General features: G+C 50.0%; 3 protein-coding genes across 7 annotated transcripts in view; 2 read left to right on the top strand and 1 right to left on the bottom strand.

Annotated features, from left to right (window-relative positions):
• Positions 1–7,868, top strand: part of EZH1 (enhancer of zeste 1 polycomb repressive complex 2 subunit) — a 37,937-nt gene extending 30,069 nt beyond the window's left edge. Inside the window, exons 14-21 of the mRNA XM_074261618.1 lie at positions 675–715; positions 1,300–1,425; positions 2,783–2,961; positions 3,490–3,585; positions 3,987–4,068; positions 4,548–4,628; positions 5,077–5,161; positions 5,322–7,868. Coding sequence (XP_074117719.1) covers positions 675–715; positions 1,300–1,425; positions 2,783–2,961; positions 3,490–3,585; positions 3,987–4,068; positions 4,548–4,628; positions 5,077–5,161; positions 5,322–5,382 — 751 coding nt within the window. The 3' untranslated portion in view covers positions 5,383–7,868. The remainder of the gene's footprint in view (positions 1–674; positions 716–1,299; positions 1,426–2,782; positions 2,962–3,489; positions 3,586–3,986; positions 4,069–4,547; positions 4,629–5,076; positions 5,162–5,321) is intronic.
• A 262-nt stretch (positions 7,869–8,130) lies between these two features.
• CNTNAP1 (contactin associated protein 1) lies at positions 8,131–24,329 on the bottom strand. Of its 5 annotated transcripts, none has more exons than XM_074261615.1 (24): positions 24,148–24,329; positions 23,463–23,564; positions 23,135–23,328; positions 22,774–22,921; positions 22,063–22,266; positions 21,088–21,272; positions 20,601–20,744; positions 19,946–20,207; positions 18,372–18,521; positions 17,878–18,049; positions 17,297–17,403; positions 17,027–17,146; positions 16,483–16,686; positions 15,087–15,243; positions 14,756–14,883; positions 14,216–14,401; positions 13,386–13,607; positions 12,374–12,613; positions 11,512–11,865; positions 11,179–11,306; positions 10,940–11,033; positions 10,073–10,318; positions 9,946–9,993; positions 8,131–9,448 (listed from the first exon to the last, which is right to left on the bottom strand). In XM_074261615.1, the coding sequence occupies exons 1-24, from the start codon at positions 24,209–24,211 to the stop codon at positions 9,204–9,206; spliced, it is 4,104 nt and encodes a 1,367-aa protein (XP_074117716.1). In that variant the 5' UTR covers positions 24,212–24,329; the 3' UTR covers positions 8,131–9,203. The 5 variants fall into 5 exon arrangements, 3 of the variants coding, with proteins under 3 accessions (XP_074117716.1, XP_074117718.1, XP_074117717.1); XM_074261617.1 differs by having other exon boundaries at positions 11,179–11,218; positions 11,512–11,791; XM_074261616.1 differs by lacking the exon at positions 9,946–9,993.
• A 146-nt stretch (positions 24,330–24,475) lies between these two features.
• CCR10 (C-C motif chemokine receptor 10) lies at positions 24,476–27,041 on the top strand. Its single transcript, XM_074261613.1, has 2 exons — positions 24,476–25,072; positions 25,800–27,041. The coding sequence occupies exons 1-2, from the start codon at positions 25,049–25,051 to the stop codon at positions 26,859–26,861; spliced, it is 1,086 nt and encodes a 361-aa protein (XP_074117714.1). The 5' UTR covers positions 24,476–25,048; the 3' UTR covers positions 26,862–27,041.
• The last annotated feature ends 612 nt before the right edge of the window (positions 27,042–27,653 follow it).

Raw genomic sequence — 27,653 nt, 5'->3', positions numbered from 1 at the left:
GAAGAAATAAGACTAGCTCACATTTCTCCAGCACTAAGTTTTACAGAGCACTTTCCTCACAATAATACTATGAGGTAAGTAATGCAAATATTATTAGCCCCATTTTACAGACAAGGAAACTGAGGCTCAGAAAGGTGAAGTGATTTACCTATGGTCACACAGCTAAGTGAATGTTGAGCCAGGATTCAAACCCCAGATATTGATTCTTAAGTCCAATATTTTTTTCTTTTATATTTATTATGTATGTTTCTCTCAGGTTCTTTCCCTTAAAGTATACAGTCTCATAACATTTAGCAGGATACTCCATGTGTCTGATTCCTACACATTCTCCCCTTCTACCTCTTGATCTAGAACCCTTTCTTCCCACCTTCCATCTTTGTTTCCATTACCCATATTTTGTTGCCCCCAATGGGAATTAAGTAACCTCATGAAGAAGATAAAGGGTTTTTTTTAAACCTTTTTTTTTTTTTTTTTTTTTTTTTTTTTTAAATCAGCAGTCAGCAGAGGCTAAATCAAGGTGTCTCACTTTCATGTGTAGAGCCCAGGCTGCATATCTAATTTTCATAGGAAGCCCCTAGTTGTCAAACCACAGTATCTCAGAATAGGTTGTGTTTTATTCAGCTGCATCTGCAGAACCCCTCAGGACTATGGCCTTACCTTTCTTTTTCTTCCAGGCTATGGGCTGCACACTGCAGGAAGATTCAGCTCAAGAAAGGTATGTTGTCTCTCAGCTTGCTTTCATCAATTCAGTCATCAGCCTCCTCATGTGGCCACCCACCGACATCACCCTGTAGGCAGCTGCACTTGCAGACCCTGAGCAGTTCCCACAGACAACAGGTTACTCTGCAGTCATTCAGAGGAGCTCAGCTTCTCATTGCAGCTGAGGCCACGGCCTTGCTTTAGGAATCAATGCTGTGGCTTATGTCTCTTTGGTGGTGGGTATCTGGCAGGGTCTAGCTTTTTAAATAGATGCTCTGTAGTTTTTGGTCTCCTCTTCCTCCTCATTATATCCCAAAGTGATCTGGAAGTTACCCTTGTTTTTGGTTTCTTCTTAACTCAAGGAGCACATAGTGGAATATAAATTCCTTGAGAGCCAGGGTTATTTTAGTTTTTGTTTTTGTATTCCCCAGCACAGGGCTTTGCACCCATAGTAGGGTATTTAATAGATGTTTGTTGAATTAAATTAAATTCTCCAAGGCTGTGGCAATCCAGCTTCTTTGGTTTAGGGTATTGGGAATTGGGAAGAGGGGTAGAAAGCGTAGTCACAGCTGTGTTATTGGCCTATTCCCTATCTCCTAGATAACTCCGCCACACAGGTGTACAACTACCAACCCTGTGACCATCCAGACCGTCCCTGCGACAGCACCTGCCCCTGCATCATGACCCAGAATTTCTGTGAGAAGTTCTGCCAGTGCAACCCAGACTGTAAGCCTGCACTGCATATACCCCTACTGGCACACACACATCCCAGCTTTCCCTTCCTTTTCATGCTCTCTGAGCTGCCTCTGGACCCTTTTACATTCAGTATTTGTCATATATCAGGCATACTGCCTGGGGTCAACAAGGGACTGAAAGTCACTGGAAAGCCTTGAGTTTGCAGGTCTACAGATCTTGTCTGCCCTCCTCTGTATTACCTTCAAGTGGTAAGATGGGGGCTCTGGACATTTCTTGTTCAGTGTATTCCATAACCCCTCATTTAGGGGTCTTGTTATTTTCACAGGGCATTTTTTAAAATTTAGTTTCAAATTTGTATGCTTGTAAATTCACTAAAATTCACTTCTTTTTAATGTAATCTGGTAGGAGACAGGGATCTGGTGACAGCACAAAGTGGAGGGTGGGCAAGGGAGGGAGGACAGGTTGCTTGCATAGTCCTTTCCCTTACCTTTCCCCACAATGCTTCTTTCCCCTCCACCACCCTGTCCCTTGTTGTCGTAGTTTACCATCAGTTCTGACCACAGTGGGCTGATTGATAGATATCAAAGTCAGAGCCTGCAGAGCTTGGAGGCCAGGCAGTGCAAGATATGAGTACCTTCTGCCCACAACAGATACACATCTCGGCCACAGCAGATCATTCTGGGTAGAGTAGTAGGTGGAGGAGGGGGGTGAGTGAAGAGCTTGCATGGTACTGTCAAAATGATACTTGCTGTTCAGGCAGGGATTTACCAGTGAGGAGCACTGATTGGGCTCTCTCCAGGGTATACTCAGCTCCCTTCCCAGGCCTCACAAGCAGAGGGAAGGGTGATACTGGGGAGTGAACTCGTCGAGCACCCTTTTTAGACATTGGGTCAAGGAGATCTAAGTCACAGGATCATGGATTAGGGCCTGAAGGGTTATCAAGACCCAGAGAGATAAACATGACTCACTCAAGATTTGAGTGGAGGAGATTTGAACTTAAGTCTTCTGACCCCAAACCCAGTTGTCCCCCACACAGATACTAGATCATAGAACTGAAAAATTAAATCATTCAGCCCCTTTGTTTTCTAAATGAGGACAATATCTTGTATCCATGTAGAAGGGGACATGAGTAAATAGTATCCCTGGATTATGAACCATGTCTCCTAGCTCCAGCTCCAGTACCCTTGCTACTCCCCCTCACTGCTTCTCTTCTAGTCTGAGCTATTTTGTGGAATGATAGATATATCCTGCTCCCCACCACATCCTCAAACCCATTCCATTTGCCTCACTGCTGCCCTCTGAACCACCAAACTCCAAAGAGGGCTATTTTCTCAGGGTTGGTACAGTGACCAGGTGATCCCAGCAGCTTTCCCATTGCCCTTCTCAGGTCAAAACCGATTCCCAGGCTGCCGCTGCAAGACCCAATGTAACACCAAACAGTGTCCCTGCTACCTCGCTGTTCGGGAATGTGACCCTGATCTGTGTCTCACCTGTGGGGCCTCTGAGCACTGGGACTGCAAGGTGGTCTCCTGCAAAAATTGCAGCATCCAGCGTGGTCTTAAGAAGGTGTGGACTTCACAAACTGACTCCCCAGAGCTTGGGGTTATACATGGGAGAGGGGGAATGGTTTTCAAAAACTTTCCTTTTTCAACCCCCTGGGGCCACCTTCATTGTAGCTTCCACACCTCAGGAGTTGATTGTGAAGGATATTTGTCCTCTTTTATCTTCTTTTTCCCAAAATAGGGAATCATTCAGAGGGCTAGTCCCATTTATATCTAACAAACCTAAACAGAACAGAGAAGTAGGATCTTGCTTATGCCTTCTGTTTCTGCTTTACAAATGGCAATATATTCTTGTGGCCTCAGATCTAAAGAAACCCACCCCTGCTCCAAATTGGAAGGGGGGCGAGATAAAGGAACTCATTCCCCTTATGTTTTGTTTGCTCTTCCTCCTCCTCCCCCACATAGAATATGGCAGGTTTTTATCGTTCAGATTCTTTCAACAGTTGCCCAGTGCTGTTCCCTATGTCTCAACCCTCTGCCCTTCCCCACAATGCCTGCCATGTCACCTGAAGTCTGACTGCCTCCTCCCTAGCACCTGCTGCTGGCCCCCTCAGATGTGGCTGGATGGGGCACCTTCATCAAGGAGTCTGTACAGAAGAATGAATTCATTTCTGAATATTGTGGTGAGGTGAGCCCTGCAGGTTTGACTCAAATTCTCACAGTGGGTGAGGCTGATAACACCCCCTAATTTTTCTGTGGGTTGGGCAGCTATGAATTACTCCCTAAATGTCTCAGTTCAGCTCTCATGTGGCCTCTTAGGGATTCCAATGAACCTTCTGCAGGCCTGAAACAAACCACTGTTCCTCAACTCCCAAGCCACCCAGCTCATGTAGTGAGAGGTGTCAAATAGGTTCATTGATTTTACTGTTAGGTGGCCTGGGTGGGAAATGGAATCACCCTATGCAATAATTTCTTGTGGTTCTCTAGGTTTCTACTTTCTTGTGTGTATTCCAGCCTCCTTCATTGAAGGTGGTTGTCCTGAGCAGACATTGCCGTTTATGTCCTCACTTTTCACTCTTCTGTTTCTAGCTTATCTCTCAGGATGAGGCCGACCGACGGGGAAAGGTCTATGACAAGTACATGTCCAGCTTTCTCTTCAACCTCAACAATGGTAGGAGACCTTGTTACTGCTCATCCTAGTGGAATTGGGTCAGCCCTCTTCCTTCATGGTTCCTGCTTCCATATCTACTCATAGACCTATCCATTAAACTCTCACAGGCAGCTGTTGGGAAAAGGTCTTGATATGACTCATGGCACCAATGACACTTCTTACCAGCTCGCAATAAAACATTTCCCCAATTGTACCAACAGCTGATTATATCATGGTATGCACAGCAGAAGCCTCACTACCACTAATAAGGGTCTCAGAGATTTAAAGTGAGAAAAGTAGGAACCTGGAAAGGGTTCTAGAAAAAGTAGGATGCCTTCTCCCATCCTGAGAGGCTTATCTATATATGAGTTGCCATTGAACCTAACTTTCTGTTGCTTTGGGGAGGTTTCTTGAGACCTAAACATAAAAGGCCTTAAGGGGTTGTTCTCTATATGTAGGACAGAATAATGAACTCATGTCTTTTCTTTATCACCACACAGATTTTGTGGTGGATGCCACTCGGAAAGGAAATAAAATTCGATTTGCAAACCACTCAGTGAATCCCAATTGCTACGCCAAAGGTAAAGGCTTTATGGAGTAGATGGTGAGGCGGGCTGAGTTCTGGGACACATAGACCCTTTTCTGTTGGTGTATATGGCAGTACCTGGTATTCAGGATGATTCTTCCCTTCCCCAAAGAGCTTTTCTCATTCTTTACTTTGTCCATCTACAGGGATCCCTCTCCATAGATAAATACCATCGAAGAGTATTTTCTCCACCCCAGCCCAGCTCAAAATTCATCAGGAAGATTAAAAAAAAAAAATCTAAGGCCACTTGAGAATAGATAACCCTCATTGACTACTTCTTAACTTGAAGTGCCTAATACTAGGATCCGTTTTCCTTTTGAGGAACCTTCTGCAGAACTTAAAGACACTGAGAGAAACATTCCTGTATCTCACTAAAAACCTAGAATTGGCCTGAGGTTAGCCAAGAGCCAGAGAGGAATAGCCTTTGACTTGTTTTATTTCAGTGGTGATGGTGAATGGAGATCATCGGATTGGAATCTTTGCCAAAAGAGCAATTCAGGCTGGGGAAGAGCTCTTCTTCGATTACAGGTGAGGCCATTGAGAGAGGCAGGTCTGGAGGGGCTGAGAGCTGGGGAGGCCTGGATTGAAGGTGGAAAGGGAAAGTGTGAGGGGGGACATGGTAGTGTTGAGTACAAAAGTTCTGCTGTTATAACCAAACTCCCCCTTTCTTCCTTCCTTGACATGACAGGTACAGTCAAGCTGATGCCCTCAAGTATGTGGGAATTGAGAGGGAGACAGATGTTCTCTAGTCTTCCCGTGCCCCAACCTCCAGTACCTCTAGCAGCGCTGCCTCTGCTTTTGTGCTCACATCATGGCTGCATCAGACTCCTGCACTGTCTTCTACACCCAGAAACCCTCTCTTCTTACCCCTTTTGTAGTGAAGCCTAAGCTATGGGCAGTGGGGGAGAAGTTCTTTGTCTCAGAGTGAAATCAGGGAGCATTTAGGGCTTGGATTCTCAGGAAAGAGAGAGACAAGGCAGGGAGGAGGGGGAGTATGTCCTCCCAGCTCAGAGGCAAACAGTAAAGGTTAGGGGCTGATATCTGATAACTTGGTTTCCTGTTAGCTCCCTGTGCTGGGGGCCAGACCCAGGGCAGTCCGTATCTATGGGGACTAAAAAGTCAGCAAATGCACTTTCTTATCTTAGGTCCCTAAATCGAGATCTTTCATGTAGTTAGGTTCCTGGCCCCATCTGTGACCCTGGAACCTGGAAGGGCTGGTAGCAATGAATGGGATTGGGAACCGGAGTCATTGGAACGTGAGTTCATGGCAAAGTATGTCCTGACAACATAGATTGAATTTAAGTAGGGGGTTGAGTCTTCTCACTCCCTCTTTAACTTTCTTCTCTATTGCCTAGTGTCAGAGGATTGCTAAATCTCACCAGTAGTCCAGTCGCCAACAAGAGCATGAACTCTTGCTACCTTGAGTAATTATGCGGGACATGAGAGGGCCTGTATCACTTCTTTTTGCTATTTGGGGAAGGAGAACTGTGCTAAAGGCAGGAGCTAAGATCCCAGGGCTTGAGGACGGGAGCCTTTGAAGAAAGTTTTGTCCATGCAGATGGACTGGTATTTTCAGATTTCCAGGAAGGAATATAAGGTCCCCTGCTACCTCCTTCACCACCTGTCAGGCCCTTAGAGGTGTCATGCTGCTGAAATGGTGAACAGAGGCTTGTGTGTGCATGTGTGTGTGTGTGTATGTATGTATGTATCTGTGTGCATGTGTATGTGTGTGGCTGTGGGTGGGTATGGATGTGTGAGGGGTGTCTTGGTTACTTACTTTGTTCTAGCTTCCTTCTCCTCTCTGTCCCCCTTCCCCCAGACCCACTAAAAGGGCCAGGGTCAAGTATTCCTTCAGGGGGATAAGGCCCAGATACAGGTTGGGGATAGGGGAATAGGTAGAGTATGCAGATATAATTTGCTTTCCTGATTCTGGCACCTTCTGTTTGGTATTGGTAGGTTTGTAGGGGGTGGGGAGGGGTTTAACATGCATGTGTGTAGAGGTAACCATACATGTTAATTATAAACTGGCAATGCATGGATGTGGGGCTACTGGATCTTCTGCTGCTTTTCAGTACGGAGGCGGCTGGGTCCTCTCTAAGGAAACTTGCCAGCAAAGCACTTTATCTGTTTCCTTTAGAAGACCTGAAGGGTGGCTATAAGGATTAAGCCGTGGTCCCTGGGATCCCACCCCAATCCTAGTTTCTGAGGAAAGGGAGATTGCTTTCTTTCCATCCAGTGTCCCTGGGGGAGCGAAGAGTATCAGTGTTGACAGAGGGGTCTAGTGGTGAGAATGGGGCCAACCAAGCAGCCCTGTGTTTGGCAGGTTTGCTGAGCTGGCAGGGAGCTGGGGAGTGCCTGTGTTTAGGTGGAAAGGACAAAGGCAAGTCCGGGCTGGCCATGGGAGTGTCTGGAACAAGGGTGCAAGGCTTTACCCTGTCTCTTTGGGGAGTGAGTGCCTTTCTTCTTGATCTGGACTGATCATCCTCTGCCTGTCCTTATACCCTTAGGTGTGTCACATTAGGTTGGGGTGGAGTTCCTTCGAGGCCATGTTAGCCGAGGGCTATCATCCTTCCCATGGGGATTTCTCAAAGAAGTTTCCCAGCCAGTTCAGCTGGCCATCTGCCCCCTTTTCTTATCCCCTTCTCCAGCTGCTCCTCAGACATTCCTAGCCAGCTCTTGGCAGGGGCCAGCTGTTTAGCCAGCCAGCCTCAGCAGTGATTCTGAAGTCTACCCCTGCTGTGTGATGAGGGGAACACTCCCTTTCCCACCGCCACAGACTGCTATGGGCACTGAATTGCTCATAGATTAGAAGGGAAAACCAGAGACATTTGGCAAAAGTTCAGAAAGCCTGAACAGTTCAACTTTTTTGTTGTTTTGGAGTGGATTTTGGGGGGGCGATGGGGGGGTGGTTTCTGGGTCTCTGCAGCCATATGGTGGCCAGGAAGAAGGGGTGGGCTAAGGTTGTTATGTGCTAGGATTGGAGAAACTTTTACCACACTTCTTTCAGGCTTTCTCTGGTTTTCAAAGTCTCTGGGTTTTATCCCTCTTATCTTACTCAATCCTTCTTACATCCTTAGTGTTCTCTGCCACCCACAATCTGTATTTTGATTTCCTTCCTATTGTCAGGAATGGGTAGGGAGGCTTGATGTCAGTGTGGCTTTGTTGCCAATGAATCTCACGCACTTTAAAATCCTGTGGCTTGTGACCCTTCATCAGAATAAAGTGGTGGAAACTATTCTGTAGTAAGCTGAGCAGCTTTTTTTTTTTGGTCTGAGGGGAAATGGTGGGGAATGTGTCCACAGCTCACATTGGTGGATTCCAGCGTCTAATGGCCTCCCGAGTCCTCAAGAGATGGTATGGGAACGGGGTCCCCCGCTGTAGCTGTGACAGAGGATAGACATCCTGCTCACAAGGGGGCCCCGGATTCAGCCCTCCCCGCTCTCACACACCTCTCCTCTCCCCAACAATTGGAGCATCTGCCACCACACGAAGACCAGCTCTGTCACTCTCTTTATTGGAACAGCTCTCTGAGTCTGTCAACACAAGATCTGTCTTAATATGGCCGGGAGAGGTCCAGGTTGGGAGAGTGACCAGAAGAACTTTTGAGACATCCAATATAAGAGAAGCAAACTACAGACCACAGGGTGCAACATGGGACAGAACACTTGACTCTGGGTTTGTTTTTGTTTTTATATATAAACCAAGAATTTAAAAAATTACTGTAATATATAGAGATCTTTTGGAGAGACTTTGCAACAAAGAATATATAAAGAACATGATCTGGGCACATTAAGCAGCATCTGAGCGTGGGAGGGAAGGGTGCTCCTCATGCATTGGAGAGCAGTGTGGGCCTTTAAGCAGACACCAAAGTTATTGCACATCCTTGGGAAAGTGGAAGGGGAATAAGGTTATTGAAGGGTCTGCCTAAATATCTCTACCTTGCATGTTTTGGCTTATGGCTTTGGCTAAAGTATGAAGTAGCAGGGGTGCTAAGGTGCTAAGCTGAAGCTTGTGGACTCATTTAAAAAAGGGGAGGGAGACCTCCTTACTCCCTAGTATGCTGGAAGGCATTCTGCAGGACCGAGGGGAGGCTTGGGGGAATGATTTAGCAGCCTCCTCCCCCCATGTCCTGGGCAGCCCCCACATCTGCTCCTGCTGAGATCAGGTATGTGGGGGGAAGCAGATAATCTCCCCCTGCACACAGTTGTTAATCCCTTGCAGCAGCTGGAGATGGGGCTTGGGCAGAGATGGTGGGAGGTGCCTGTGCCCGTCTCCACCCCATACATCTCCTGCCAGGCAGGCACTGGGCCCGGAGCCTGAGTAAGTGGGGGAGGGGGGGTAGGACAAGGAAAGGGATGGGCATTAAGCTCCAGGCAGTGAGGCTCGCCTCTCCCTTTGGTCCCAATTGCAGCTCTGCTTGGGAAAGTGGGCAGGAAGAGGTGTCCTCGGGGTGGACAGAGCCAGCTCAGGGAAGGAGCCCCAATGCCCTTGATGAGGGGGTGAGAACAAAGGGAGGGTGACGTTGGGGTCTGGGGAGAGGGGCTTTACTCCACAGACCCCTTCCCCTGATTCATTCAGAACGAGACTCTTCCAGGATCTGGGGTAGGTTCTGGTCCCGGGCAGGAACAGGGGCTGGAGGCTGCGGGGCAGGAGCCCGGGCAGGAGTAGAAGGGGGTAAAGGGGTCTTGCCAGCAGCAGGGTAATCATGAGTGGCCTTGGGCTCGTGGGTATGGTAAGAACCCTTGTACCGATGATTTTGCAAGTAGAATAGGACCAGAAGTCCCACCAGCCCCAGCAGCAAGAGAGTCACCACAACTAGAGGAAAAGAAAAAGAGGATTGTGGGTGCGGGCATTTTACACGAACATATCTTTGCCCAACCTGCACCAAAACGCTACGCAACTATTCCTTAACGCTTGGAGGAACTGACTTCTTGGAGGCCTAATAGCCTCAGTCCCCAATTTCTGATAGTGATCCCAGGCTCTACTCCTCGTCCCAGCTTCTCGCTCCATGCCATCCCGCTCCCAGGCAGCGTGAAAGATGGAGAAGCGAGCTCGGGCCGGTCTATTCCCTGGGAAGTTCCCTGAAAGCCTCGGCAATCTATCGGGCCGAAGCCGCACGAGGGCCTAAGGGAAATAGTGATAACGGGAAGCCGGTCTGGCATGGTGGGAACAGTTGTTAATAACCTCCCCATGCTCTAAAAGCCCCCAGCCCTCAAACGGGCCCCTGCCCCTGCGTGACCATCCCCAGACCTCCGGTAAAGAAGAGGGAACACGGGTCAGGAGGGGGATGGAGACCAGTAACCGCTACTCACAGCCTATGATGATAGCGACCCAGCCGTCGTCGTGGTAGTAGATGAAGTCTGTGAGAGGGCGAGATGTTAGTCACCGGGAACCCTGGGGCCTCCTTCTCAGGAGGAAGCCCTGCCCCGGGACACTTACCTGGTGGCAGGTACCAGGGGTCAAGCTCCGGCGGCACCTCAAAGCCAGAGTGGGGCATCGCACCACAGTTAGACTCGGCCAGGTCCCCCTGCACACGAAGGGCTTCGGAAATCTCACGGGGAAACGGGCGGGGGGCCCGGAAGTGGGTCTTGAGCGGGGCCACGTTGTTGAAGCGAACACCCGAGAGGCAGCCTGAAAACCCTGGCGTGTTGTAGCGCTGGATCTCGGGGTCGATCACTCCCGTCTCTGGAAGGAGCAATCCCCAGTGAATGGAGCGGGAGGGTCACTGCCTGCAAGGGCTGTAACTAGTATTTTTCAGACACAGCACCGGTCAAAGAAATCGCCTCCTCAAAGCTACCCGCCCGAGGCTGGGGTTAAGTGACGTGCCAGGGTCACACACCAGGAAGTGTTCAGTGTCTGAGAGCAGATTGGAACTCGGGTCCTCCTGAACTCAGGGCTGGGGCTCTCTCCACTGCGCCCCCTAGCTGCCCCCAAAAACCACTTTTTAAAAACATTCAGTCCGAGGGACAACGCTTTGGGAGAGACCCCCAACCCAAGAAGTGTCCTACCACGGTGGGCATGCGGGGCTCACCTGCCGTGTGGGAGGCAGAGGAAAGAAGTACCTACCACCAGGCAGCTTCAGGGTAACTAACTAGCGCTGATTGATCTTTAGGTGGTGTGTTAGAGGAGCATCAATGCTGTCAGCCTTCTAAACTCTGCTGCCTTGGGCCAAGGCCCCAGCTGCCTCCCCTAGTCTTGCCTCTTTTCCTTGTTTTTCCCATAACTCACTAGTTCAGTTTGCTTTGTCTTCTTCCCCAAGAATGGCCACTACCCATTTCCTAACCCAGAGTCTCCGTCGCCCCTTACCCATAACACGCCCCAAGTACAATGCCTTCGGTGAGTCCAACTGACTGTCCACAAGCAAGGAGAATTTCTGTTCCATCATTGGGAAATAATCCACCTGGAATATGGCAAAGAAACGCCCGTGATCTCGGGGTGCTGCACCCGGACGACGAGGACATTTACCCATTCGAGCGCTTCTCCGGAAACGATCCAGCCTTGCCCAGATAACGCCCCCCACCACATTCCCCTCCCTCTTTGCCCACCTGGATAAAGAGGCTCCGGTAGACACGGGTGACGTTGATGCTGTGGGATTGACCGTCAGTGACAGGCCGGGTGGTCAGTGGATACACATAAGGGCTAGTACCCAACTGGTAACGCAGCTGCAGGGTCCCTGCGGGGGAGGGGAGCTGCCAACATAACACCGCTCCCCCAATCTGGGCAGCCAGCACCTCCCCTTGCCCGGGTGCCCCCAGCCCCGGGGAGCGCCCATGGAGGAGGGGCACACGGGTCCCCGGTGCGGGTGGAGCAACGAGCGGAGGCACGAAGGAGCTTCGGGGGTGACCGAGGGCCATGCAGGGCGCCCCCAGAGCACTCACCATCCTCCTTGATGAGCACGGCCATGTAATCTTGGACAAAGGAGCTCACGTAGAGGAGGATGGCGGGGGCCGAGGTGGTGCTGAAACTGAAAGAGACCTCCTCGCCGGTGACGTTGTAGACGGGCCCCCGATAGCCGGGCACGGGCCGCCCGGGCCGCGGGTAGTCGGGGAGCCGGTAGCCAGGGCCGTGATACCCGGGCACGTAGCCAGGGGTGTCGTAGCCGGGGACGTAGCCGGGCTCGTAACCAGGCACTGGGCGGCTCAGCATGTGCGAGAACTCCTGAGCGGCAGAGCGAAGGGCGGACTGCAGGTTATAGCGCACCCAGGTGCCTTCCTCAAAGAACCCGCCGATGTCTAGGGACAGGCGGCGTGTCAGAGGCCTTCCGCAGCCCAGACCACAGAGCGGGGCGTGCGCTCGGGACATCGGGGCCCACCGCTCCTCTCAATCTTCCCTCCTTCCCTTGGGCTTCCTCCTCATGTCCCGCTTCTCTTCCCTTAGTCACCATAGCCTCCCACCTCGGTCACCATTTCCTCCCATCCCTCCCCATCGCTCCCTCCAATGGCCACTTGAGAAGATACATCACATTGCACAAGGTCAGTCCTACTCTTGCTCTGGTGATGGTGAAATTTAAAATGCACTTTGCTGGGAGAGGGGAGGAGTTTTTAGGCCTTTTAGGGGAACTGCTGATTGCCCCATCCCCTTCCCAGTGCCGCCTGTTATCAAACAGGTTTCCCCAGAGCACCCCCACTGTGGATAGCTCTCATGCCCTCCACTCAATTCTCCAAGGGGGGCTTGCCTGCATAGGCCCCTCCCAGGCTGCCTCACGGCACCCAAGATCCCAGCCCGGACTCCTCCACTGACCGTGGTTGCAGTAGGGCCCTTCGAAGGCTGTGAGATCACAGTCACATGTGTAGTAGCTGTACCGTTCCACACACCGTCCGCCGTGGAAACAGGGGAGCTTCGGGTGGAGGCAGCGGCCTGTGCAGTTGGGCGAGGTGCCCAGGGAGGCGTTGGCCCGGCCCTCCAGGTTCAGGGTGATTCCATTGAGGCGCATTGCCCGCAAGCAGCCCAGGAAGGGACGCCTCTTGTGCTCTGCAGAGCCTACAGGAGCAGGTGGTCAGGAGTTAGAGAGGAGGAAGGGGCCTGATGAGGTATTTCTTCTGGGGCAGAAATGCAGAAATGAGCACATTGTTTATATTCCTCCGGATATTCCCAGAAAACCTTGGTAATTAATTGGGCTAAAGCCTCATGAGAGCCTAATGGAAATAATAATCGAAAGCCAGTCCAGTCTAGTAAAAACAGCACTGGCTTTCAAATGAGAAAATCAGGTTCCCATATCTGTTCTATTCTTGGGGAAATCAATTAATTTGTACGGATCTCAGTTTGCTTATCTGTAAAATGAGAGGACTGGATTAGATAAGCTCTTTCTACTCTAAAAATATGATATAATCAATGACTACATATGGGACAAATTATAACTGGGATACAGAAGGGCAGAATAAAAGACTTCTAGGTTTCTTAGGCAGAGAGAAAAATCCAGTGGGAAACTGGAAAAGGAAGGAACTATAATAGCTAACATTTTAAAGCTTAAAAGCACTCCACAAATACTATCCTCATAACAACTATATTCTCATTTTACAGATGAAAAAACTGAAACTGAAGGAAGCTAAGGGACTTGCCCTGCTAGTAAATGTCTGAGGGTGGATTTATGTTGAAAATTATCTATGCATATGGTTTGAAAATAAAGCTTTAAAAAAAAAGCAAAGACAAAAGAAAGGAACCGAAATGCTAAGAAATATGGAGCAGGATATTGACTTGTTTATGAGCAAGATGAGAGACTTCTTTAGTTCTAGAAACAGGGGTCTCTGCTCACCAACAGTAAGAGGTCGGTCGTACTCAAGCCAGATGTAGGTCTGAAGGGGCATTGGTCGGATCTCCCAAGGTCGATGGTCAACTCGGAGCCGGGCCAGTTTCACATTGATCTCAGCCCGGACCAGGTGCCACTCATCATCATTAAATTCTATGTCCTCAGCATGGACCGTAAGGTTTTCATCACCATTTCCCACATCAAAGGCAAAAACTACATCTCGAGTGGCTAGAACATGGAGAGAAGAGGAAGGTTATCTCTTCCAATTCCAATCCACAGGGATCCTCCCAGAACCCTGAAGAATTCAACCTATTTTCTCCACTTGAACCTCTCTAAACACCCTAAGTACTCCCAGATCTAGTCATAAATTCTCTCCCAAATTTCCTATCAGCTTATCTCTACCTAGAGTGAGGTTCAGTTTAATTTCCCTTTTGTTACTGTGGGTAAATCTGTAACCCTTAAGAACTGGGACAAAAAGTGGCCAATTTCTCCTCAACTCTAAAATGAGGAAACTGGACCAGATCCTTGGTTCTCAGCTTCTAGGTGAGATAGCTATCCAGTCAAGTATTTTTTCTCAATCAACAGTCATGTCTATGATACTCACAAGGGGGTGAGACAGAGCACCTCTGCAGAATTGATACCTTCTGGTTTAATGTTGCTTCTCATACTCCAAACATTTGGGAACCAGTTGAAATAATCCCTCAACTCCCTTGTAAACTCCTTTTTCCCTCTGACACCCCCCAATCTTTCTGCGAGGTCTCAGTCCCATCCCTCACATAGCCCTCGTCCTTGTTCTCTCAGCCTTCCCCGGTCCTTCCACACCATAACCCACTCACTGTTGAGTTCTAGTCGAAGGTATGGTCGTCGCCACTGGCAAGGGCGGCCTCCCTGATTTTCTAGGAAGACACCTGAGTCAGCTGTGGTCTTGAAATAGAAAGAGACATCCAGACTGTAGTTGGCTCGGATGGGAGGGAAGAGCAGCGAAGCACCAGTGTGGAAGGAGATGGTGTTCCAGGAGTTCCCTGAGGGGCACAGAGAGGAAAGCCCTGTGGTGAGCAGGGACGCCGCCAGGGTTTCTTAGGAAACATGTGCAGAAACAAAGACATGCAAGGAGGGAGAGAGACGTGGAAGAGTGAAAGAGGGGAAGGAGAGGGGGTGGGAGGGAGGGATCAACAGAGCAGTGTTTCTTATAGGAAGAAACAGGAGAGAAATGGAGAGTCTCAGAGACGGGAGAGAGATCAGTGGAAGAAATACGGAAAAGACATGGGGGTCTTGATCTCAACAGAGATGATCATCATGGAAGAACTTGAGGAACCTGGAGGAAACGCTTGGATTTGAGCGCTGAAGAAAAGCCCATTTGCAGGCCTGCCACTCACGGTCGCCATAGCAACGAAGAGGCTTCAGGAAGAACTGGGCCTCCGAATTGGATCGGTTCGTATCCCCAACAACCACCTGTGTGACTGGGAGGTGGTCCACAAAGGTCAGCAGCCCTTTGTCTGTTCTCCTGCAGGGGAGGGGACCAAGGGTTAGAACTGGGGGCTGGGGGTATCAGGTTAGCCCCCTCTTAAATGTCAGCTTCTCAAGGAAAGTGCTTAATAAATGCTTGCTGAATCAGGAAAGGGGCTCTAGATTTTTTTTCACGTTTCAAATTTTGCCTCCTCTGGAGGTCCCTGATACTCTTCAGGATTCCACCCCTGCCGTTCTCACCACTGGGGCTCATCAGCATCACAGTTGCAGTACAGGGTGGGATCCACGCAGCTCTTATCTAGGCCACAGGCACAGCGCTGGATGCCAGGCTGAGATCCCCCCCAGTAAAAATGCTGTTCCTCGTTCCGACCGATCCAGAAGCTGAAGGGGTAACCGCCTGGGGAGGTAGAGAAGAAGCAAGGGTGCATTCTGGGAACTATATTGCCTTTTGGTCTCCTGGGATATCCCCACCCAAGAGAGATTGGGAAAAGCACCAGACAAGGAGTCAGGGGGCAGCTAGGTGGTACAATGAATAGAACACTGGGCTTAGAACCGGGAAGACCTGATTTAGAATCTGGCCAGACACTTACTAGCTGTGCGACTCTGGGCCAGTCACGTAACCCTTATTTGTCTCAGTTCCTCATTTGTAAAAACAGAGGCACACTGGAGAAAGCATTGCCAAACCACGCCAGTATCTTTGCCAGGAAAACCCAAAAGGAAAGTTCATGGGGTCACTAAGAGCTGGACACAAAGGAGGAACAATAGCAACAGGTGTCAGGTTCTTTGGGGTCTAATCCTGGCTTGGCCACTAACTGGCAGTATAACTTTGAGCAATCACCTCACCTCTCGGTCACTCAGTTTTTCTCTCTATAAAGACAATGAGGTTGCACTAGATCAGGGGTTCTTGACCTGAGGTCTATGAATTTGTTCTTCTAGTATTTTGATGACTATTTCTAATACAGTATTATATTGGATTACATATTGGGTTACATGTAGTATATATATTGTATTGGATTTCATGCCATCCAGGGGAAGGAGTGGAAGGCAGGGAGGGGGAAACTGGAATACAAGGTTTTTCAAGGGTCAATGTTGAAAAAAATTATCCTTGCCTATGTTTTGAAAATAAAAAACTTCAATAAATAAAAAAATGATATATGTATAGCTGTTATAGCAATACATAATTAATACAATTGATTTCCTCTATAATCCTATATATTTTATTTTATGACCATAAGAATGTCACATTGTAACATTCTCACTTCTTATTGATGTTCATTTGCGTTTTGTTTTCTTACTAATTTACTTTCCTTTTTGATATGATTTTTTTGTGTGCAGCAAGAGAATTGTATAAATATGTTTACAAATATTGGATTTAACATATACTTTAACATGTTTGTGATATATCTGAAATAAAGGCTATAAATGCAAGGGTCAGTGTTGAAAAATTATGTGCATATGTTTTGAAAATAAAAAGCTTTAAAAAAAGAAAGAAAGAATTCCTTCCATAGGCCTTCCAAGGTTGCCAAAAGAGACTGTGCTATCCACACACAAAAACGGCTCAAAGCTGCTGACCCATTCTACCACTCAGGTTCCTCCACTATTGTGCTATAGTTCTTTTCATTATATCTTCTCTCACCTGCAGTGTTGAGCAGCCGGGAGTTGTAGCAAGAAAACTCAAGCCACTGCTCACAATGTTGAGAGGCGTTGGCCAGGGCGCTGACCTCCTCCCAGGAGGCATTCCAGTACTGGATAGCCCCCAGGAATGGGCGCTCCTGACTCGAGCCTGTGACCCGAGTCGTCCACTGCCGATCATGGCGCACCACTGTCCACGCCCGGTTCTCTGGGAAGTGGGGTGAAAGTGAGAATGGGTGGACCTTTCCTAAAGAAACCTTTCTGTTTCCCACACTGAGTCCTAGAGGAATAATTGCAATGTGACAAGAATAGAATTCCAGCCCCATGTAAAAACTGGAATTTTTTTACATGGTATCTTAGTGGGAGTTGGAAACAGGACTGAAAGGGGCAGTTATCTGCAAAACTAGACTGCTAAATCTTGGTACCCTGCCTGCTTGCAGTTTAGTCCTTATTAACCCAAATCCCCCATTCCCCATCTGCTCTCTACAGAGCCAAACTTCCCTTCTCATTCTCCCTGACCCACAATTCCACTCCAGGCTTCCACCTACCTCGGATGTCACAGTACACCACAAATGGCTTTAGGGGGCCACTGCCATCAGGGTCAATGGTGAAGTTCCCGGAGGTCTTCCCACTGAGCCTGTAAGCTTCACATGACTCTTTGTACAGGGCTGGTAAAGAGGCAAGCCCAGAGTGAGGGGGGTCGAGGAGCAGCTTCTGCCCCTCCCAGGCTGCTCTGGGCACTCCCAGCTCCCTTCCCCAAGTGCTCAAGAACCTCTGGTGCCCTCCTAACCCCGCCCTTCCTTGACCGCCTGGCTCACGCTGGTGGCAGATCTCTCCCTTGTAGCCTGTCAGGTCACAGTAGCAGATGAAGTCATCCCAGGACTGATAGCAACGGCCCCCATGTTCGCACGGGTTTGGGAAGCACCTGGCATGTGGAACAGCACCAGCAGAGAAAAAGGGTCATCGTGGGAGGTTAGGTGGCACAAAGGGTCCCCTTCACCCAACACAACTTCTCTATTTCCACACTAAAAACAGAATGATTAGCCAGGGGAGAGCAAACTCTGCCAGGGGCAAAGGCAAGGTATGGCAGAGTCTCTGGGAACTCAGGCCACTGCTGCTCCTGCCTGATTCCTACCAAAAGAACAAGTGAGACAGGTTCCCAGTCCCCCACTTCTCTCCCAGGTACAATGGAGCATATGCCCCACTGGCCCCTTTGCCTATGTCACTTCAAGCTAGGGACAGAACAGGACAAGAAGAATCATCCTCAAAGGGGAATCGGTAGAAATTCATCTTGAGAGTGGGAGCGGGAAGAGAGCATGGTCAGTCACTTCCATTTTGAGACTTGGGGGGAGGGTTTGGGGAAGTTGGTCTCTTCTGTGAAAAGGAGGCTTGTATGCACCTGTCAGTGATGCCGCATGTGTCGAACAGGATCTCAGCAAATTTTCCCAGCCGATGGAACTCCACCAGGGTCAGGTTGACTAGCTGCCCGTCCACCTTGAGCAGCTCCATGCAGCCGTGGAATGCTGTCTGGTTGGAATGGCAGCCCCAGAGGCCGGCTGGTTTAGGACAACCTGGATCAACCAAACACCCTTGTGAGCACCCCTGGAACAACCAGCGACCCACTCTCCTCTGAAGGGCAAAGGGCAGGGAAGACTAATGGGGCACACCATTCTCCACCTCCCCTCCCTTATCCATAGATGCACAAATTTCTGGGGAAGAGACACTGCAGATTCAAGAGGGGAAATGCAAAGGAAAACAAAAACCAAAAACCCACCCACCAGCCAACCCTGTGAGGGCCAGGACACTGGGGAAATTCCTGGTCTTACTTGTAATATTTCCTTGGTGTTTGTTGGGGTTGGAGGCAAGAAGTCAGCAATTTGGGCTACCACTCACCCCCAAAGAAATATGAAATCCCAGTACGGATCTGAAGGGGATGTGAGACTCGGAATTCAGCCCCAGCAACATCGTCTATACTGATGACTGCTGTGTTTTCCTGTGCTGCAAAATTCACCTCATGCCAGAATCCATCATTGAGGCGGTATCCTTCAGGCAGATGGGAAAGAAAACAAGTCAAAGGGAATGCTCCCAGTAAGTCATTATCAGATGATGTTTTATATGCATCATAATCACCCAACAACCCCTTGAGGTAGGCAAGACTAGGATGATCTCTTTAGTCTCAGTATAGATTCCTCCCTCCCTCGATCACTGTGTCCTAAGGGTTAAAGTCTTATAGGTGCTACTTCTAGCACCCCCACTCACATAAGTTCAGGCCCTTGCTCCCTCTTAACCCTTGCAATAACCTCCTAGTTAGTCTTTTTGTTTCAAGCCTCTCCCCTCATCAATTTATACTTCACATAGTTGCTACAATATTTTTCTTAAGACAAAGATCTCACCAAGTCACTCCTCTCTTCAAACCTTTGGAGGTTCCTGTGCTTCAAAGATAAAACACAAATTCCCCAGCCTAATTTCCTCCTGACTTTGGGCAATTTAATTAACTTGGTTTCCTCACCTATATAGGAGGTAGGTGGGGAGGAGGAAATGGCCTCTAAGATCTCTTAGAGCACTATATCTATAACGCCTGGGGAAATTTTGTGTAAGTTTACGTAACTAGTGAGTGACAGAGACAAGTTTTGAACAAGTTCTAAATTCTTAGAAGTTTTCTTCCCACACACACTCCCTTGAGGACTTAATTTAGCCTCCATTCCATGTAAATGATAAAAGGAAACTCCAGCTACAGAAGAAAAAGAAATTCTCAGAAGGTTGAAAGAAATCTAGAATTTTAAAGCTTCATTATCACTGATACTGACGGCTCTTTCTGCGGTCCTGTTTCAGGGGAAGGGAAGTAGGGGCTGTTCTAATAAGGGGCAGAAGCTAAAACCACTTGCAGCTCTAGAATGTTATTCAGAGAATAAATCGTAAACAAGGCAGAGATTTCCAAACTCTACCCGCCCCACCAAAAAAAAAAAAAAAAAGAAAGAAAGAAACCTAGACTCGCAACTTCACAGGTTCCGGGAACTCCCAGTATGGAAAGATCTTCCACCACTCGGCAACTTCGCTACCCCCGACAACCAGAGAATTGCCCGAGGCTGACTAAACCCAATCAGGGTTTGGGATCTAGCCCTCCATTATCCAGCGCGGCTAACTGCCTTTCCAAGTACTAACAATAACAGGAGTAATACACTGTAGCATTTTTTAAATGCTTTCCTCTTAACTCTGATAAGTAGCACTTTCCAGGCCGGACTCGGAGTTTAAAGGTCCTTCTGGACGCATAGATTCGCTTCTAATCTCGCTCTTCCAACCCCCGGGCGGTTTCTACCGCGTCAGGCATCCTCCCCTCTTAGGACTTATCCGGTCTAGGACCAGGCAGGACTACTTCGGGGCTGAGAGTGTCCTGAGCCGCCGCTCCTCGCCCTCCAGCCCAGCTCTCTCCCCCTCCCCCGCCCGCACCCCTGCCCTGCCGCCCGCACCCGCAGCAAACTGTAGCTTCTTGCGCCCAGGCTGAGCGATGGACACATTGACCTGGCCGTCACTGAGCATCAGCTCCACGTGGCCCAGCCCGTCTGACAGGCTCGAGAAGAGCAGCAGCCCCGTGAGGTCCCAGGTCCGGAAACGAAAGGAAACGGCGAGGCGGCCGCGCCGGGGGAAGCCGGGCACCTGCACAAAGTTGTGTGGGCCGCCGAAATTGATGGGGTGCGGGACTGGATCCAAGCACCGGAAAGCGACCTTGCCCTACAGCGGGGAGAGCGAAAACCAGGCCCGGTCAACTTCCTTGAGAGGCTCCGGCCGCTGCCCCCTCCTCCCGGACTCCGTTTTTCCTCCAGTTGGTCAGAGATCCCCAGCCCGGCTTCTGGGCACAAGCTCCATAGGAGAGATTAGCGGTCCGCCATCACTCCCTTCCCTCCCCATCTGCTATTTGTGACGTCCGGAGAGAAGACGCGCTGAGTCAGCCGGTATCGATCCCGATCGCTGATCGATAGGGTTGCCTAGGAGACCGCCTTCCTCCAGCTCAGGGCGTGATCCCACCTCCTCTTTTCCCCATATCCCCTGATGGGTCTCCAGCCCGACACGGCGTCCCATGTGTCCTCCACTCTCCCGCCCTCTCCACTTCTCCCCCATACTGGCCTCCGAAGAGATCCGAGAATGACCCCGAACAGCCAGGTCGGCGATGTTGACTCGGTTAAAGATTACATTTTCCATGCAGCCCCGAAAATTTTCCCGGTAAGCGAGATTCTTCTGTCTAGCCCTGACCAGGCCGCCTATAAACATCTGCAGGAAAATGACGTGAACCGATGCCAGGGTGTCCGTCACTTCAAATCAGCCTAGTTGCTGTCCCCATCCCAGGAGGGGCCTGGGGGGGGCAGACTTTGCTCCAATAGCATCCCAGATTTATACATGTCGCACGCGCGCGAGGATGTTTACACACGTTGCGCCTCGACTCTACAGGTGTCCTGGTCATACCCCCTTTCTTAAAATGGACCCTTTTGTGTCTCTTCTCCCCGCCCTTGCCCCCATTAGTATCTTCAAGCCTCCGTCTATCATTGGAGAGTGTGATTCCAACCCCCCACCCCCAATTTGTCTGTACTCCTTCCTCCTCCTCTCGCCTCATCACCTCTGTGTCTAGGTTTAGCTTCTCAAAGTCTCCATTGAGCAGAAATCGCTGCACTTCGCCATCCAAAGTCAAATTGACATCTCTACCAAAGCGGTCCAACCTCAAGTAGTGCCAGTGCAAGTCATTGAGGACTCCACCCGCGAACACTGTGGTGTGGCCTGGGCTGCCATGGATAGGGTTGTTACCTGGAAGGAGTTGGGAGCGGATGGATGGAGAGAGGAACAAAGAGAAACAACTGTGATGCTTTCAAATTCAGCCTCAGATGCTGGGCAAGTCACTTAACAACTCTGAACCTCAGTTTCTTCATCTGTAAAATGGGGATAACAGCGTTTATCTCATTGGATCTCTGTGAGGAGCAAGTGAAAAAATGCTAACGAAGCATTTTGCAAATCTTGAAAGAATAAATACAGGTTGTCATTAACCATGCTCACATCCCCATTAATCACTTTGTAAGAATTTTATTAAGCTCCTATTTTGTGCCAAACTTTGTTCCAGATGCTGAGGACACAAAAAAAGCAAGGATTTAAAACTAGAAAGGACCTTAGAGACCATTCAGTCTAGCTATATCATTTTATAGAGGAGGAAACTGAGGCTTTGAGCTGGGAAATGATTTCTCTAAATTTCTATACAGAATGAAGGCAGGCTTTTAATCAGATCCTCTTAACTCCAAACTTCATGCTCCTTCCATTACACCTCACTTGTTGACTGGACTAGCTGGGACCAGGGGGTTCCTAGAGAGTGACCAAAAAAAAAGGTAAATAAGAGGCCAAAGCCAAAGTCCAGCTCAGAAACTCAGTGAACAGCAGGGGTTTGGCTTTGGATAAAGGAGATTGAGTGAGAAGTCATAGGTCAAGTGTGACCAGTTAAAAACTGACAAATCTTCCCTAAGATATCTGGAGAAGAGGCAGCTTCAACTATTTTGGGATGAGAACTAGGGAAGGCAGTCCTGAGTAGAGCCCCTGGTGGCAGACTCACCGAGGCTCATGTGCATCCATAATTGAGCATTCTTGAGCTCCAGAGTCACATAGTCACCCTGAATCCCCTCTGAGTGCAGAAGAAGTCCTTCTTTCTCCTCTGTCTTAAAGCTGAAGGCGATGACATCCCATAGGGTACGGCTCACCCCCTTGGGGAATCGGTAGGAGATAGCATCATCCCCATCAAAGTAGAGCACGTCTGATTCTGAAAGGAGCAAGAACTAAATTCACGCAGCACTGAAAAGTTTATAATATGCTGTTGGGGCCTAATCTTGGATCTCACAAAGACTGAGTGAGATAAGTCTGATCCTTCTGAAATCTGAGAGGTTTAAGGGACACATCCAGATTATATAAGTATGTATGTGTCAGAATTCAATTAGGAAGCCCAGTCTGTCCTTACTCCAAGCCTTGGACTGTCTCAGCCATTGATCCCCATCAATTCCCCCCCCCCTACTTTTTCTGTTCCTTGTTGCAGCACTCCTAAACACTGAGACCCAATCCACTGTCTATATTCATCCTCAGCTCCCAGCCAGAGTCTCCAATCACAGTCGGGGAACTCCCATTTCTCAAAGACCTTGAGGCCCTTAATTGAGCTTCTTCCACTGAATTCTCCTTTCCTTATCTTTTCTTTCCCCTTTTTCTTCCTCCCTCCCCCATCATGGCTCATAAATCTGGAGACCCATAGAGTGCTCTTTCTTCAATTGGTCCTTACTGTAAGGGCATCCATAGAGTCCAAGTCTCAGACCAATCTTGCCTCGTGGGTTCCAGGCTAAGGGCACAATCCTAATGTATCTGGCAGTTATATGGTAGTGGAGGTCATGCCGGACCACCGCGGACTCATTCACGTTCCCGAAGAATGTCTAGGGGAAAGAAGGAAGAGAGCCCGTGAGAAGACTAAAGAATCCGTATCCCTTACAATGCTCCAGGCACTTTCCCCTAATCTCCTACCCTCCACCTGCTGACCCCACCCTAAGGCCACCTGGTGGACTGGGAGGCACCGAAATTAGGCACTAGGGACACCGGAATGCTTTCCACCGAACAATCCTCTGCCTTCCAGCTCCCACCACCCATACCGAATTGTGCCCTCGCTGGTAAAAGGGCGTCCAGCTGTCTATGCGGTCGCCATAAAGTAGCATATAGCGTGTGACCCAATCCCATGAGTTGAAGGAGCCCTGCGTGGCCACAGCCCTTATCTTATGCTTCTTCATCAAGTCAATCTGTAGCCAGGGGTTCCGGTCCCCAATGGCAGGCGACCATCCACTTGTGCCTGCAGACCCCAAAAATGTGCATGTCATAAATCAGGAGGCCACCTGATACCTGCCCGACTCCGCTCAGGGAGATTTCCCACACGCACTTAAGTGTCTTGCATGCCCCGTGTCCCCGAGCCCCGGTGCTCCTCACCGTGGAGCCGAGCGAAGCGGGGCCCAGTGAAGAAGCCGTAATAGGAGGAGGCTCCCAGCGAGCGATAATACAGCGAGGCCACCAGTTCTTCATCACAGCCATCTGAGGACCGGGAGAGCAGAGACGGTCAGCGTCGGCTCTCCACTAACCTTACCGACCTTTCTGCTTTTAGTCCTTAGTGTCTTTTCCTTCCTCCCCCTGTACGGGTGCTCCGAAGATAAGAAAGTCGCCTTGCTCCAGAGCGATGCGTCCAGAGCCAGCCTGAGAGCAGAGCCCTCGCCGCCTGCCCCACCCTGTCCTGATCTCTGCTGCAGCAGAACCCCCACAGCCCAAGAGGATTAACCGTCATTTCGCTTCCCAACCAGACCCCACACCTAGGGCAAGAGAGCCCCAGAACTCAGGGGAACTCGGGAGCTTTAGGAAAAGGGTAGGGGAAGAAAAGGGAGGGTGCGGAAGAACTGGGGTCCTTGCGTTGGAGCTGCATTGCAGAGGCACCGGGAAAGGGAGAGGGAGGACGTGAGGGAATAGGACCCGAAATTGGGAAGGAGGCTTCCCCTCCATACTATCAACACGCCACCACCATTCCCCAACCGCAATGCGGCTGGATCCCAGACCCGCCCGCCAGCATCCTTCGGTTTCCCGGTTGCCGGTCCTCCCTGCACTTCCCTCTCGGCCCGATACTCACACCAGCCCCAGCCTCTGGCTCCAGTGACCGCTGCAAGCAGAATACAGAGCAACGAGATGCCCATAGTGCCCAGAAGGGCCCTGGGCTCTGCCCAGCTCTCAGATGTGCCCTCGCGATTTTTAAGGGTCCAGAGACTTCTCTCCTTTTCTTCCCTCTACTCCCCTTCTCCCCTTCTCCCTCTCTCCCGATCTCTGTCCTTTTTTTTGCCCACTCTCACCTCTCTCCCCCCTCCCAGCCTTCTCCCGTCTTCTCCTCTTACATCCCCCAGCCTCCCCCGCCCGGTTCGCGTTCCCACCTCACGCGCCGCTTCCCAGGACCTCGCGCGCGCGCACGCAACACGGACAAGCGGGAAATGGTATAAGAGAGGAAGTTAGGAGAGCTGATGAGGGCACATCTCTGAAGACAGTAATATAAAGGAGAAACAGAAAGACCAGAGAACAAAAGGGAATTGGAAAATAGGGGAAGCTGCATCATCCCTGTATAGTACAGTACAGTAGAGTACACTGGAAGAGTCTGAAAAGAATAGTAAAAGCTGAATTCCTAGCACGTTCCTGAAGAACAACTTGGAGGGGGCAAAATCTCCCAGATAGAGGCAGGGAACACGCGCACACACACACAATGTTAGGAGGCTCAGAGAAAAGGTGGGATGGGGGTGGGGATGGCAAGGGGTAAGATTTGGAAGAACAGGATGCCAGGGTCAGAAACAGGAAGGGGAAAGGGGGGAGTGGAGAAAACAGGGGGAATGGGGATAGAGAGGAGAGACATGGGGACAACAGGTCCAAAGGGCCCCTGATCTTTAGCCTCCCCGCCTTCACCCTCACTCTCCGCCCCTTCCTTCCTGTCCCACAAGTTTTAACTTCTCCCCCAACCAGACCACCTCGAAAACCGGTTTCGCGGGGAGATGGAGACTCAAACATTGGAACAGGTGGGACTTGGGGATGGAAATGGGGGTTGGCTTGGGGTATGGAGAGAATCAGAGGTTGGTCATTAGTGCTCCCAGCGTTGCTAAGCTGGGCAGGGGCTGTGGATACTTTTTTTCTTGTCACTGCCTCTTGATCTTGGACTCCAGTATTGATCTCAGACATTTAAACCATTTAAAATTAAGGGGTATGGGAAGGTGAGAGGCGTCCCACTAAGCTATGCTTAAGACAGTAGTTCGTATCTGAAGAGGCCTGAACCCTGGAAATCCCCTAACGTTTTGATCAAGTGATTCCCAGGAGATAAACCAGGCTCAAGAGCCAGCGGTCAGAACAGCTGCCTCTGTGGGGAATGGGAGGGGAGGAGCAGAAAGACCAAAGACCTACGAGAAAAAAAAAGAGAGAGAGAGAGAGATCCCCACCCACCTCCTCCAAGCCTTCAGACTCCAGCATGATGTGGGTAACCATCATTATTGACCCACAATCAAGGAGATAAAACATGAAGCCTAATCAACAAATGCTAACTGAGCCCTATTGGCTCTAGAGCTTTATATTTCTATACATGCCCAGCCTGTGGTCTGGCATCTGGCAGTCTATTCGGGTTGGTTTTGAGAAGAATATCCTAACACTGCCCCTAGCTTACAATGTGTTAGGTGCAGCTCTTAGAGGCTAGCAATTATGTTGGGGGAGGATGTCTTATTGGTTCAATCCCCATCTCCTCCCTTTCTCCCCTAGGTCACCTGGTGGAGAGGCTACTCTGGGGAAAATGATGATGTGTACCCTTCAGTCCCTCTACCAGAGCTATGCCATAAGACGGATGTCCAGTCGTTCAGCAGGGCCTTTCAACCAAGTATTTCTCTCATAGTGGCCGCTTTTGGCCTGGCAGGCAATGGCCTTGTCTTGGCCACCCACCTCACTGTCCATCGGGCAGCCCGCTCACCAACCTCAGCTCATTTGCTCCAACTGGCCTTAGCGGACCTACTTCTGGCATTGACTTTGCCCTTTGCAGCAGCCGGAATTCTGCAGGGATGGACACTGGGCAGCATTCTCTGCAGAACTGTTTCCGGCCTCTACTCTGCCTCCTTCCATGCAGGTTTCCTCTTCTTGGCTTGCATAAGTGCTGATCGATACGTGGCCATAGCACAGGCTTCCCCAGGGGGCCAGAGGACCCCAGCTCCTGGCAGGACCCACGTGGTCTCCACAGCAATCTGGCTGCTTTCCATAGTCCTGGCGCTGCCCTCTCTCCTCTATGGTCAAGATGGGCAGCGAGACGGGCAAAGGCGATGCCGACTAGTATTTCCTGAGGGTCTGACCCAGGCAGTCAAGGGGGCCAGCGCCGTGGCTCAAGTGATCCTGGGCTTTGCGCTGCCCCTCGCAGTCATGGTGGTCTGTTACGCCCTGTTGGGCCGGACACTGTTGGCCGCCAGAGGGCCAGAGCGTCGCCGAGCACTGCGCGTAGTGGTGGCCTTGGTGGTGGCTTTTGTGGTCCTGCAGTTACCCTACAGCCTAGCGTTGTTGTTGGATACCACCGACCTGCTGACTGCCAGAGAGCGAAGTTGTTCGGCCAGCAAGCGCAAGGATATGGCGTTGTTGGTGACCGGTGGTCTGGCCCTGGCTCGTTGTGGACTCAATCCTATACTTTACGCCTTCCTGGGGCTGCGCTTTCGTCAGGATCTGCGGAGATTGCTTCGAGGTGGGTGCTTCCGACGCAGCTCCAGTCCGCGAGGCCGCTGTCCTCGCCGACCCCGGCTTTCTTCATGCTCGGCTCCCACAGAGACCCACAGTCTCTCCTTTTAGAGAACTCTTGTTTTCCAGGAACTGGGGGTGGGTGTATAGGGGGTGGGGTAGATGGGAAAGTGGTTATGTGTGTACAGGATATTGGATGTTACTGGGGAAAAGGAAGAAGACATTGGAGAGCATGGGGAGACTAGAATTTCTTCTGTTTATTTTGAGATTAAAATTCAAATACTAACTTGATTAAGAGCAAGCAAGATTACCAGAAAATTAGAGATAATCAACATCTGTTAGGATTTTCATTCACTAACTTGGAAATGACTGGGCTGACAGGTTGCTGCCCCGCCCCCCCCCTTGCCCCCGGAATAGAAAGGCAAAGGGAGGCAAAGAGAAACAGTTAAGGTGGAGTGGAAACTGCATCGAGCAAGAGAGAGGACAGATTGCTTCATATAGAAAACAATAGTAAATAAAACAAGTTGAAAGCAAGCAGTTTGCACCTAGGGGCTTTCAAGTCTCTAAAACACACTGCCTCGTTGACTATTCGAGCTGGAAAGGGTTCCATTGTCTTTTCACAGAGAAGCAATCGAGAAAGAGAAAAGTGCCCAGCCTCCTAAGTCTCAGTTAGGGAGGGCTGGAGTTCCTGCGGCTCTTTCCCAATCTTCTGTGCAAGGGCCAGAGGAAACGGGATGAGCCTGCAAGAGAGGAAAAACTTCCTGACTGTCAAGGATAGAAGGTCTGGAAAGGAGAGGATAAGGGGGACGAGCGTTTCCATCCCAGGAGACCACCTTCTGTCACTGTCCAAGCCAGAGAGGGATCTCTGGCGGAGGTCATCGACTGACCTCTGGGGAAAGTCCC

Source organism: Sminthopsis crassicaudata, chromosome 4 (assembly GCF_048593235.1).
Source record: "Sminthopsis crassicaudata isolate SCR6 chromosome 4, ASM4859323v1, whole genome shotgun sequence".
Classification (NCBI taxonomy): Eukaryota; Metazoa; Chordata; class Mammalia; order Dasyuromorphia; family Dasyuridae; genus Sminthopsis; species Sminthopsis crassicaudata.
The sequence above is the reverse complement of the archived record's forward strand: the minus strand, read 5'-3'. Positions and strand labels throughout refer to the sequence as shown.

What these genes read in the sequence shown, in the direction of transcription:
- CNTNAP1 (XM_074261615.1), bottom strand. Translation starts at nt 24,211, where the DNA reads ATGGGCATCTCGTTGCTCTGTATTCTGCTTGCAGCGGTCACTGGAGCC. An exon ending in GATTTCATATTTCTTTGGGG is followed by an intron (nt 18,050 to 18,371) that starts GTGAGTGGTAGC and finishes TGGTTGATCCAG; the next exon opens with GTTGTCCTAAACCAGCCGGC. An exon ending in CCGGCTGCTCAACACTGCAG is followed by an intron (nt 15,244 to 16,482) that starts GTGAGAGAAGAT and finishes CTACCTCCCCAG; the next exon opens with GCGGTTACCCCTTCAGCTTC.
- CCR10 (XM_074261613.1), top strand. Translation starts at nt 25,049, where the DNA reads ATGGAGACTCAAACATTGGAACAG. An exon ending in AGACTCAAACATTGGAACAG is followed by an intron (nt 25,073 to 25,799) that starts GTGGGACTTGGG and finishes TTTCTCCCCTAG; the next exon opens with GTCACCTGGTGGAGAGGCTA.